We start from the raw sequence: 13,247 nt of genomic DNA, 5'->3' as shown, positions 1-13,247 counted from the left end.
ATTTTGTACCTAAGTTGATGTATTTTTTATCTAACTTGAATAAGTTGAATTGGTAAGTAAATTTCATCAAATTTGGGGTCAAGTCATTATAAAATTCAATCGAATCGATTGTAATATGCAAAAATTGATTTTTTAAGTTGACTCAATTAGATTTGAAGATGACTTGGCCCAAACTTGAGTGAACTAACTTCTTGAGTAAACTTGGTCGAGTAACATAAAAAATACACTGAATTAGGTCAAAATTTTGATCAAATTATTTGATCATTAATATTTTTATAAAAAATAAATATAGAAATATTTTATTTATTAAAAATTATTTTTGAAATATTCATATATTTAATATAATTTTATTTGACTCATTTGAGTGGAGTTAAGTTTTTAAACCTAAGAGTACCTCAAATATTCATCAAAACATAGAGGGATAAGTTCTCAAACAAATAGTTTTTTTTTTTAACCTAGTTGAAAGGAGGGTTGTATTTTATCTTCAAAAAGTACTTGTTAGACTAATTTTCAACAAAATGAGTACTAAAGAGTCCGTATTTTCAAAACTTTGGCCTTTATCGTTATTGTCCCTTATTGTTTTTAAGTCGATGAAGTGGGTCCTGACCTACCAACAATCAAGACACGAAGCACTAAAGAATTTACATAATCATTGTAGAGATATTAATCGTACCGAATACAAGAATATCCAAATCTTTTTAATTTAATCTTTATACCCAAATTTAATTTTGAAATTTGAAAAATATTTTAAACATATATCCAAATTCCATTATCTTATTAGATATTTTATAATATCAATTCAAATTATATATATAATAAATACATTTAAAAAGGGCATAATAAATATATTTATATAAAAGACTAACATAACTCTATCTTTTTTTATTAAAAGACAAAATAAATAAAAATATTATTGAAAAAAGAATGTGTTGGAAAATATAAACGTCCCATGAGGTCTTAGATGTTAGCATTCCCCATAGAATTGTGATAATCTGACTACCCCATGTGGCACATTCAATCGACTCTCTTGACATGACAAGTTTGGAAACCATAGATATGTATGCCTCGAGATACAAAATTAAATTTCCCATAAAAATGTGTATCTCAAGACATACAAATCTACAGTTCTCAAACTTGTTACGTCAGGAGAGTCGATTGAGTGTGCCACGTGGGGTAGTGATTATCATGACTCTTTCCCATATATATATATATATATATATATATATATATATATATATATATATATATATATATATATATATATATATACTCGCTAGAGTGACCTTGGGATTGTACCTCATATCGCAGTTTCCTGAGGTGGAAGTATGTAAGGAACCGAAATGTTATTTCACTTGTATCTCGATGAAAAGCATTTATAGTACCTACACACTTCCAAGTCAAGAAAATGCGATATGAGGTACAATCTTGCAATCACTTCTGCATTATTCTATTTCCATACTAAAAACTGCCTAGTTTGTGGGATACGGGCTGGAGTCCTTACTTGGTACTAAAGAGGTGGTTTGCAACCTAAACCATTCCTCTTTCCGTATTAGACCTAATTCGATCGAGTCCTAATTCAAAACTAATGGGCTCAATTCAAATTAAGGATGTATATATAAGTGGTATTTTTTGAGAACTTCTATTGCCACACTAACTTTTGCTAACTCCACCTCAAAATATGTATTAATTCTTCGAGATACACAAGGAAAAAGATCTGCAATTCTGTGCATTTGCCACATCAACCGAGTGAAAAATTTTGAATCAGATTATCATTAGTAAAAAAAAATTCAATAAATGATAATTTTGTATTTACGTTTTAGAAAATAGCCATAAGAGAATCATAACATTTAAAAAGTATATAAATATTAAAATTTAAGATTCACAGAAGGTGATACTGTAAATTGGTGAAAATAAAAAGACCATAATAGAGGATTATCGATCAATATCTAAAGATCAAAAACGAAAGTGGATCTAATTGTTTAGAGCATCAATAGGGTTTGGATGGGCAAATAGGAACAATAAGATTCTTATATGAAGGGTTCCATAATTCATGGGTTTTGGTCAGTATCTCTCCGTAAGATCAAATAGTCCCCATCGTCACTAAAGCTTTCTCCGCTACAAGATTTTATCTTGAATAACGAAGAATGCACGCGATCTTGGTATGTGATTGGGCATGCGACTAACATGGTAAGGGCACATAACTGCACATCTTTTTTCTGTATATCCTGATGAAAATTATCTATGATTCTATGCCCTCAACAGACTCCGGTAGATAGGATTTTTATCAGATCTCAATATTAAGATTCAAAACCAAATTGGATCCGATCTGGATCACGTCCTTATTGAATTAGGACATAGTTGGTCCAAATCTAATCCAATGAGATATCGGATCGGATCCTATCGGAATCGAAAACACCAATCTAGATCCAAAGCTATCAGATTGAAATGGATGATCAGATTTTGGGTCTGATCCGATCCATTGACAGCCTTAACCTAAATGATCGGAAAAATATACGTGCGTGTTCCGAATGTTTGACACATATCGGCACGTGTACCGGTTCGAGCGGATCATGACTTCGGAGGTGAGAGTTAAAAATAACCGACAAAGACCAAGTGATCCCAATTACATTAAAATTAGTAAACACGTTTCACAATAAGATAACACGTGTCGGAGAGGTTACACTACGTGGCCTCCTTATGCACATCTTTTCCGTCACCATCACCGCATATTAATCTCTTTTAAGTCTCTTTCTTGTTCAAAGTTTGATTTGAAAATGGGCTCAGAAACGTTTGTAGAAGTGATATTAGCCATCCTATTACCACCCGTTGGTGTCTTTCTTCGCTATGGCTGTGGAGTAATTCTCAACTTAATTTTTTTTTTAATTTTCTTTTTATTATTATATTTTTCTTTAATTATTTTTTAAATATTCTGATAATTATTTTTATTTTAATTTTATATGATGGGTTTTAATGAAATTGCAGGTGGAGTTTTGGATTGCTTTGCTGCTGACAATACTAGGATATATTCCGGGAATTATATATGCGATTTATGTATTGGTTGGGTAATAAATGATAGTTTTTTTTTTTTTTTTTTAAGATTTAAGGATATATTTCTTATCTTGTTAAAGTAAAATAATTTGATTTAATTCTGTTCTTATTTAAATGGTTTATAATTAAAAAAAATTAAAATATTATACTAAGATGTTGGATTAGGATGTTACGATCGTTAGGTTAAGACTTGAATTTTCTGCTCCATAGACGCATAGGTTTGGGTCTTTAACATTTGGTATTAGAGTCAACCCTAGGTCTAAGGTTCGAGTCATGGGGAGACGATTACGGAGAAAAAAAGAAGAAGAAAAGGCTCTTTTGTAGTATGGGATATAGAAGAATTCATCATGGTAGACCACTGTGATTAGTCTAAGAAAAGGCGTCTAATGGAAAAAATAAAAGGGGTACTTGGTACTTAAAAAGAAGACTCGCCATAAAGTGGGTTAATAAGATCGTCGGACTTGAAGTGTGGGGGTATGTTACGATCCCTAATTTAAGACCTAACTTTTCAATCCATTGACGCCTATCTAACAAGGACCCGATTTGATGGCTCATGGGTTTAGTTTTTGATCAAGTGATGGAGCAATGACTTATTAAGAGGGGGCTTGTTAATGTGTGCCCAAGGGTACACATTAAAGTGCAATAAATACACTTTGATAATTGGATTTTATATTGGAAAGGCCCTTTAAAAATGTTTTTTTTACCTGAATACCTTTGGATTTCAATTTCAAAAGTGTAAGGGCACACGTTAACAAAACCCTAGGGTCAATGAGGGCACTTGCTCCTATAAGTATTATGAGTTATTGTGACAGATAATAACGGCGGATAAAAAAATTTACTATTATTGTCTCTACAAAATAATTTTACACACTTAGTTGCCCCCCACAAAATTTTTCACTCTTATATTACTGCCACAAATTCTTTCACACTCTTAGTTGCCCCCACAAAAAAGTTTCCACTCTTATGTTGTCCTCACAAAAAAAATTACAATCTTAGTCATCCTAATAATTTTTTCTGACTCTTACGTTGTCCTCCCATGGGAAAAATCTTGGCTCCACCTTTGCCTATTAAGGACATACGAACTAATATTATACACTTTACCTTGGTCTACTCTACAAGATTAATGAAAAATGACAAAATTTTCATCTTCTTTCCACACTAGTAATATGATATTTGATTTCTCTCATTTCTAAATTCAATCTCCTACATTGTTTCTTGAGAAAGGTTGATCTAGGTAAAAAATTTCTCACTAGATTTTGCAGATGAAGGTATCCAAATATTTTCCACCAAGATTTTTAATTTTTTTTAGCCTCCCTGAAAGTATGTACGAATTCAATCGAAGAGAAAAGAGGGATTATATAGAGGTTTAAAAATGGCAATTAGCTTATTTGTTCTTAATTTACAATAGAAGACTTAAGTCAAATGTCATCAGTTTAAGAACGTATGCTATCTCAAAATATTCACCAAAACACATACAAGCCCTTGACCTCGGTCTCTATGTAGGTATTGGGCACGTGTAAAGGTAATCTAGGTCTAATCTCTCATAAGAAAATGGCTAAAGATAACATGTAACAAGTCAAGCCTACAAGCAAGCAAGCACCCCGAGCCCATTCGGGTATTTTAGTGCCGCATGTAAGCGTGTTGGTAGGTTATCAATTACAAGAGTCGTGATGAATGCACACGGCTGACATAGCAAGGGCATAGAATCATAGATCATTTTCATTGGGATACACAAGAAAAAGACTCTTGCCACATCAGCCATGTACCCAACCGCGTATTAAGACCACGTGCATTCATCATTATACCAATTACAAATGCCACAAGGTTTGAATGATGATTTTCATTCAAAATGCATGCGACTATGACATCTTGTTTGGGCTAATGAGTACTAGCTAGGGTTTCTTCAACAACAAGGAATATTGCTAAGTTTGGATAGGGGTGAGAGCCATAGTATAATTTAAATTTTTTTACTCAATCAGTTGCACGTAAGACTTTTCGAGGGGGTGGTGCATGTGACCATGGGCATAATCTCAACCAAAGGGTGGGATACCTCAATAAGTCAAATAATAATAATAATTTAGGATTTTCATTAAAAAAAATCCCTTTGTAGTAAAAAAATTAATAATAATAATAATAATAATAATAATAATAATAAAAATGAAAAAAAAGAAGAAGAGTCATTCTAAACTAACTTTCTTCAACACTACGATGACGTGGGTAGAAAATCATAGATTTGTTTCCTCAAGACACTACCACGTCAGCGCAGTGTTATAGGAAATCGATTAAGCATTTTTCAAAAGAAAAATGTTGGACAGATTTCCTAGGGCATTGCGTTGATGTGGTGGTGTGCACAAAGCCATAGATGTTAGTACTCGACTCTCAAGGAAAAATGTATGGTTTTGTGCACATAGCCATGTCAGCAGAGTGCTAAACCCAGTGCTTTAGGAAGTCAGTTTAGAACAGCTAGCTTAGTTGGTAAAGTTCTTCAATGATGAAACTAGAGACTTGGGTTCGATCCTCGTCATCACCAAGCTACTAAACTCGTTGAAAACATGGGTCTCATGAATACTGCCATTTTTTTCAATTAGACCTAAATTTTTTGAATAATTCATTTTTGAACAAGAAGGTTGTGTTGAAATGTTTCCTAAAAAGAAATCGGTAACATAATTATATTTTTAAGCATTTTACGAGAAATTGATCGGAACAAATAACCCAATAACCCCTCATACATAGGGAATTAGTAACTGGAGCTAAGTTAGGCCAAGAGAATTCCAACCCAATCTTTATCCATGATGGAGCTTAGGATCATTCTTCCTCTAATTAGACCTGCCAAGGTTCTCATCAAGCCTAACTGGTTTTTAAAAAAAAAAAAAAAATTGATCCAACTAATTAGTTTGACCGGTTGGGTAACCAGTTAAACTGGTTTCATTTAAAATCATCTTAAACTTTGACTACCACATTAAGATCATGTTGAACAATCCAAACAGTCTATTTATTATTTCCTTATCATGTTCAAACTTGTTACGTCTTTTTCTTATGCAAATGTGTGATTCCCATGTTGGCCCTGTGAGAATACCATATGGGAGTATTTTCTTTTAACCAAACTCAACCAATTTATGAGTATGGGGTGCCGTACGTTTGAATTGGGCGTAACATATGAAAAGCTTAAAAAACAAAAACAAAAAAAGATATCCGAGGGTACACCACCCTCTTTGGGATGGAATTAGTCCCTAAGGTCGCATCCCTCAACACCACGGACCCACACCTTTTGAGATGGAATTAGTCCCTGAAGTCACATGCCCTGATCCTATGGAAGTTCTCCAATGTGCAACGAAGTAAGTCAGGAGGCTATAATGCAACCAGTTTCCATATTAAAAGGCTAATACCAAGATAAAATAATTGTATTATTTTTGTGTGATAAAATGTCAAACTTTTAGAGGAATTTTAGAATTTTTTATAACATTGTAGACAAAAATGTTATAGTTAGGCATTTTATAAAAGGTTTGAATTTTTTCTCCGATGAAATATTTATTTAAAAGGAAATTTGTATTGTTCTATAATTTTAAAGTTTCAATTTTTTTTTTTTTTGAATTGTAAAGATCTTAACAAGAGGTTTTTATTGTTCATTTATTATTTTATACATATTTGTATTATGATGTATGTATAGTAGAGAAATAATTGGTATGGGCCTCCCAAGCCCAGCCCTAAAAACGATCTAGGCCCAACACAATCTAACCTGATAACTAAACAGGCCTAGTTACAGAACCCAAACCTGTTCCATACCGGGCCAAACCAAAACCCAACGTTGACAGCCCAAACTCTATTGAGCAAAATTAGCTAGTTAATTACCTTTGATAACGCTATTACAATAAACTTGTTTGGCAATATTGTAAATATAGACAAGAAAAGACAAGTCATGCTGGATTGACTTCAAGATTGGACCTCATATCGCACATCTAGACATGAAAGTGGATAAGAACCATAGATGCTTTTTCACTTGTATCTTGAGGAAAAGCATCTATGGTTCCCATACACATTCACTTCAGGGTGTGCGATGTTAGGTCCAATCTTGAGGTCACTTCAGCATTATTCTTCCAATAAAAAACAAATTTGGGATTTTTTTTTATATTTATAAAAATGCCATTACACATCATGATAATAAAAAATAAATTAATTAATTAAAAGATGAAATAATAATTCTTTTTTAAAAAATTAAAGAAAATTAAGGATTGTGGATATTGCTAATGTCCCCATATGGGCATGAATGTTAACGCTCATCTATATTTGAGGACTCCAAAAAAAAATTGACTTATATAAAACAAGTAATCCTAACGACAAGATACATCACCTTACAAGCTGTTTTTGTGAGGATGAGTTAGGTTCATGGACTTCTACATGGTATCAGAGAGCACAGGTAACCACATGAATGTAGGAGACACGTTACACGTGAGGGAGAATGTAAGCGATAGTCCCACGTTGTCTAGGTATCATGACCTTGGACTATATATAAACTTTAGGCAATCCTCACCTTACAAGCCATTTTTGTGAGGATGAGTTAGGTTCATGGCTCCTACATGGTATCAGAGCGCACGGATAACCACAGGAATGTAGGAGACACGTTACACATGAGGGGGAGTGTGAGCGATAGTCCCACATCGTCTAGGTATCATGACCTCCTCACCTTACAAACTGGTTTTATGAGGATGAGTTAGGCCCATGGGCTACTACACATATCTATTGGACCAAGATGGGATTGATTTAGAACAGATTTAACAAGAAATCAGATCAGGTCCTTATTGGATTCCAAATCCTTAATTGATCAACAAACTTATTATAGGTACCATTTTGAAACTACGAGATACGGTGCACCCGAAAATTGAGTTATAAGTTATAACCATGTGATCCATTTACATTTATAGTACAAATTGCCCTCCTTTTTTTTTTTTTTTTTCTTTTTTTCCCAACATAACTGATCAATGTTGAACTCTCACCCTCTTTAGGTCTAAGTTTCCTCTTAGGTTTGCTCAAGAAATTGGATACCAAAAGCTCTAATAAAATTACTTAATAAGGTGTGTTAGTTAGTGTAGAAGCTACTCAAGAAGACAAAGCAATCAACAATATCACCTCTTTTTAATTTTTTTTTTAATTTTTTTTAAAATTGTTTGGTATTATTGAGTTTTTTAGTTATTTCTTTCAATCTAAGTTATTTGAGTCTTAAAATAGAAGACATAGAAGACTACCCTTGTCTCTCTTTTAAAAGAAAAGCTTGTTGCTTCTAACTTTGGCCATGGTGTGCCAACCATAATTTTAAATCTCATTGAGTCGACTCAATTTGAACTCGTGGTGACTTGCCCCCGAAACTCAATGGAATTAATCAATTTGTAAATTGAAAATGCATCGAGTCAAGTCAGAAACTCAACCGAGTTATATACAATTTTTATTTAAAATTACTAAAAATCTTTGTAATCTTTATTTTTATTTACCTAATTTGAGCCGACTTGCAAGTTTTCGAATATTGTTATTTTAATTCCCGATGTTTACCCATTGATGTAATTATTTTTTGTAAATTAACCAATTAAGTTAATTTTTTTATTTATAAATTTACTTATAGATAATATGAATATAGCTGGTGGCCCAAATGTGAAACAATCGAATTGATTGGGGTTAAAAAATTTACCCCAAAATCTCTGGTATCAGAGTACGATGGTCTTGAATTCGCAAATCAATTTATAATTATAAATCGTGATTTATCTTTGATTAGCGTTAAAATACTAAAAGATTTTCATCTTTCCTTACATCCAATCGTGTTCATCGATGTGACCCTTGATTACCAACTCTAAGATCACCAAATGTCAATTTAAGATAATATAACCCATAAAGTGGTCAAGGGTGTTGGTCATAGGGAAAAAGCTCATCTCCTTAAAAGAAGTTAAGCATATTTTCCTAAATATGAGGTCAATCATATTAAATATTCGTTAATGATATTTTGACTCGAAAATATTCACTTGGTTTGTACTTGACTGACGTGGCAAGGGCATAGAACCATTGAACATTTCCTTGCGTATCCCGAATAAAAGGATCTATGGTCCTGTGCCCTTGCCATGTTAGACGAGTACAGACCAAGTGAAAATTTTTGAGTAAAAAAATCACGACTTTTAGATATTTTTTTTATAATATCCTTCATACATTATTTATCAATATGGTCTCCAATCTTTAAGGCCCCGTTTGGGGTCGTGTCTTTTTTCCTTAAGTTAAGGAGAGCTTGTAATTCATGAGGAGAGATCATTAAGCTGTCTAATTTATAATAATGTCAAACTATTTTATTATAATTAATTATATTTTTCAGCCTATCCCCCTTTCCCTTCGTTTCTCAAAAATAGTTTTATTTTGTTAAAAAATTTAAAACATCATAATTTTTAATCAATTAGTTAGTTTGTGGTGAAAATTATTACATTAGAAAGCTTTCATTGAAATCTTATAACAATAACTGTATTTGATATTTTAATTAAATATATATATTATTGATTAATCTTCTATAACATCCTTAAAATCTTGATATTTTATAATCTATATATAATAACAAATACAAAAGCAATATAATTATTCCACCCACCCTGAAATCTCCTTTTAATAAATTTCCTATTTACTTTTCTTAAAAGTCCTTATTTTTCAAATAATATCTCTTAATTTAGAAAATCTCGTGATTCTATCAAAAAAAGCATGTAAAAACGAATCGACAAAGAGGATAAAAAATCACACACAAAACACAAGGATTTATGTAGTTCGACAGTCTATCTATGTTCACGAATCATATAAAAAATCTGATCACTATATTTTTTCAAGTTTTACAATCCTAGAGATCTCTAGTGAAAAAAATAAAAGGTATCTCTCCCAAAAATCGAATATCATTGAGAAAATTTTACATAATTACCCTTTATATAACCCTAAAAAATTTGGTCCAGGGCTCTGCCCCTTCAACTCAGTGGGTTTGGCATTTATATTGTACCCGAAATATAATACAAGACATTTACATAACAAAAATCACAAAATCCAATGGTTGGATTTTATTAGTGGGATCAAGGGCAGTTGATTGTCCCTCTACAAATTAACATTATTTGAGGTACCCATATTTTCTAACTATTTGAGATACCCTCCAGAAATTTACCTCACACTCCCCTCAATTTATTTCCCCCTACCCAATTTTTTGGGTGATTTAAAAATCCCTATAATTTGAAGAATGTTTGAGATGCCCCTGTGTTTTCAAAACATGCCCTCTATGACCCCCCCCCCTTCTAATTTTGGGTGATTTAGACACTCATCACATTTTGACTAATATTTGAGATCGCCCTATTTTTTCAAATTGATAACATGCCCCTTTTACTCCTTTTTTTTTTCCTAGAATTTTCATAAAAATTCTTTAATTTTTCTCCTATAAACTAATCACCTTTAAGAACTTCATCCTCTGTAGTACATTAATTTTAATCTATTTAACCTCGTCTTCAATCCATCATTTTGAACCTTGACTCAATCCCTTATATCATCTTTCACTTCAAAAGTCCTATCTTATTTTTTTAGATTCAAAGGTTCGAATAATCTTAGGGTTGAAAATTAGGGTAAACAATTTTTCTCAAAAGGTTAAAAAATAACTGGTTATTTTAGCTTTCAGTTGAAGAGAAGACGAGGATAATGAGATCATTTTGCTTTCATCTATGAGAGAACATTCGTTTTGATGAATATTTGGGATACACTATGTTTTTAAACGGATGACATTGCTCTTTGACTTAGGTCTTCTCAAATAACCTAATGAAAAATGACCTAAATGCCCTTTTCTTAAACTTCTAACAAAAAAAAAAAAAAAAACCCTTGAAAAATAGATAACATCTGTTAAAGAAAAAAAATTCCAATTTTTTTCTTTCTAAAATACCATACAAGGCCTTTTCTTTTGCTTGAAATTCTGAGTAAAGAGCAATATCATCATGTCCCTTTTATTTTTTAGGAAAATACAAGACATTTGAGGCTCTCCTTCAAATGAATGGCTGAGATAGGAATATTTCATAGAGAATCCCCAATGAATTATATCCCTAGGAAATAAATGTTAATCTCTGGGAAACTTATGTTCTATTCTTCCATCTCGGACTTATTTGTGATATTGGGGTTTGATTGTGATTCAAAAAGTCCTTACTTTTAGTCTAATTTTGATGTCAAACATTAAACAAAAAGGCAAAGATGAGAAAAAATAAAAATAAAAAAGGCTTCCTTGGGATTTGTTTTAAGGAATCCCTAGTTTCTTTGTTTGATAATAAGAAACTACAAATTTCCTAGCGTACTTCATAGTCTGTTTGTTTGTTTTTCAAGAAAAATTATGGAAAGGACTCTAGAGGAGGGATTTATTTCTAAATAATCCCTAAGTTTTGCGCGATAGTTTGATAGGACATTGTTACTGGCAAACTCACCTCTTTTATTTATTGTTGAATTCACCACTTTTTAAATAAAAAGTAGTGAACTCGACTATGGTAAAATCCACTCATTTTCTATTTTTGAGTTTTTTTAACTAAAAACTTGAGCTAATGAAGTGTTTAGAATATTTCTACCCAAAAGAATCATTCTTGATCGATTTTCATCTAAAAACTAAGAAAAAAAGTTAAAAAATTCTAATTTTTACATCTTCAAAATATTTGAAAAAAATTCTTGAAAATAGCTTCTTCTTCCTTCTTAAATCTTTTCTGACAGAATGGAGTCTCCAAAACTCAATTGAGATGTCAAAAATTCAATTTTTTTTATATGAAAACTATGAGTTTAAACAGTTAGGATTTTCAATCGTGAAAAATGTGAGATGAGTTCTAGGGACCCTTAAGAAAAGAAAATTTTTACTAAATAGATTATTAAAAATTCACCCAAAACTTATGGACTATTAAGAAAAAAGTCCCTTTGCAAGGTCCTCTAAGTAATTGTCCTTTTTTTTAAAAGACTTTTGGCTCAAACATTGTGGACCATGGTAGCAATGTCACACCACACTCCACTATTTCAGGTGCCATGTTACCACACATCACACTCTCTTTGAAGGAGCTATTGTGACATTAGTGGACCCTGCAATCAAAATCATTATGTGGGGTGCACTATAGTTTACATGATAGGATTATAGCATTCTCTACATGATTTGGTTTAAAGTAAGCAAATGAAATCTAAGAGGTGATTGTAGATATTTAAATTGTGCAAAATTATAAACATATTCTTGCATTCTTAAGTACATTAAAAAAAAATATATATATATATATATATATATATATATATATATATATATATATATATATATATATATATATAAATCATATATAAATGGACCCCACATGTCCAAATTCGATTCAACGAATAGGAATGAGCTTCCCATGATTTGGATTTCAAGAGGTAAAATCTATGACCCAAACATAGCTTATCACTGATCACTTTATCATCGTGTTTTTTATATCTCGAGGAGCACATGGATTCGTTGTTAACGATCATCTTAAGCAATCAGATGACTTTAAGTCCATCTAGATGTAGCATTGTGAGGATGATAATCAACATCTATGCTTTATATATATATATATATAGTTCCCAATTTATGATAATTTTATAATTTTATGAAGGGTTATTTTTTGAAGTGCCCAAATTTACAAGCAATAGGCATACTAAAAAATTGGATTTTATTATTTTAAAAATGTAATTAAAATATAAAAAATAAGTTTAAAACATAAGAATGATTTTATTTTTTTTATTGTTTTAATCGTTGAAGTTTCAAAACACATTTTAAACGAGACTTTTTAACAAATAAACAAAAATCCAAGGAGCTTTTGTTACCATGTATATTCCCCCACCCCAAAAATGTGTCTACGAGGGTGCACAAAATGTAAATAGTTGTTGTGAATACAAAATGTAAATAGTTGGTGCAAATAGAATGACCTATAAATATATTAGAACCTAGAGAGAAGGGAAATTTATTGATCGGCTCGAATCTAGATAATTCAAATTTTGATTGTGAAGTAAAACACCAATGATTTACACCAACGCTTTCCTTATTAACTTAGTAAGTTTTTAAGTCTTGCTAAGGGTTATTTTGCTTAAAAGAATTACCAGTTATCACATTGGCAATCCAACACTACAACTCTCTAGATTTCATGAAAAATTCAAATCCAAAAAAAATCTTTTGGACTTGATCCAAG

At 31.6% G+C, this 13,247-nt stretch overlaps 1 protein-coding gene across 1 annotated transcript; it reads left to right on the top strand.

Moving 5' to 3' along the window:
- The first annotated feature begins 2,705 nt into the window (after positions 1-2,705).
- On the top strand, positions 2,706-3,146 carry LOC147384710 (Low temperature and salt responsive protein family). The gene is made up of 2 exons (XM_086425848.1): positions 2,706-2,855; positions 2,983-3,146. Exons 1-2 carry the CDS (start codon positions 2,775-2,777, stop codon positions 3,064-3,066), a joined length of 165 nt encoding a protein of 54 aa, XP_086281974.1. The 5' UTR covers positions 2,706-2,774; the 3' UTR covers positions 3,067-3,146.
- Positions 3,147-13,247: the final 10,101 nt, after the last annotated feature.

Source organism: Akebia trifoliata, chromosome 15 (genome assembly GCF_017979445.1).
Source record: "Akebia trifoliata isolate Shusen 1 chromosome 15, ASM1797944v1, whole genome shotgun sequence".
Classification (NCBI taxonomy): Eukaryota; Viridiplantae; Streptophyta; class Magnoliopsida; order Ranunculales; family Lardizabalaceae; genus Akebia; species Akebia trifoliata.
Note: the sequence above shows the minus strand (reverse complement) of the source record. Positions and strands in the feature narration are given on the sequence as shown.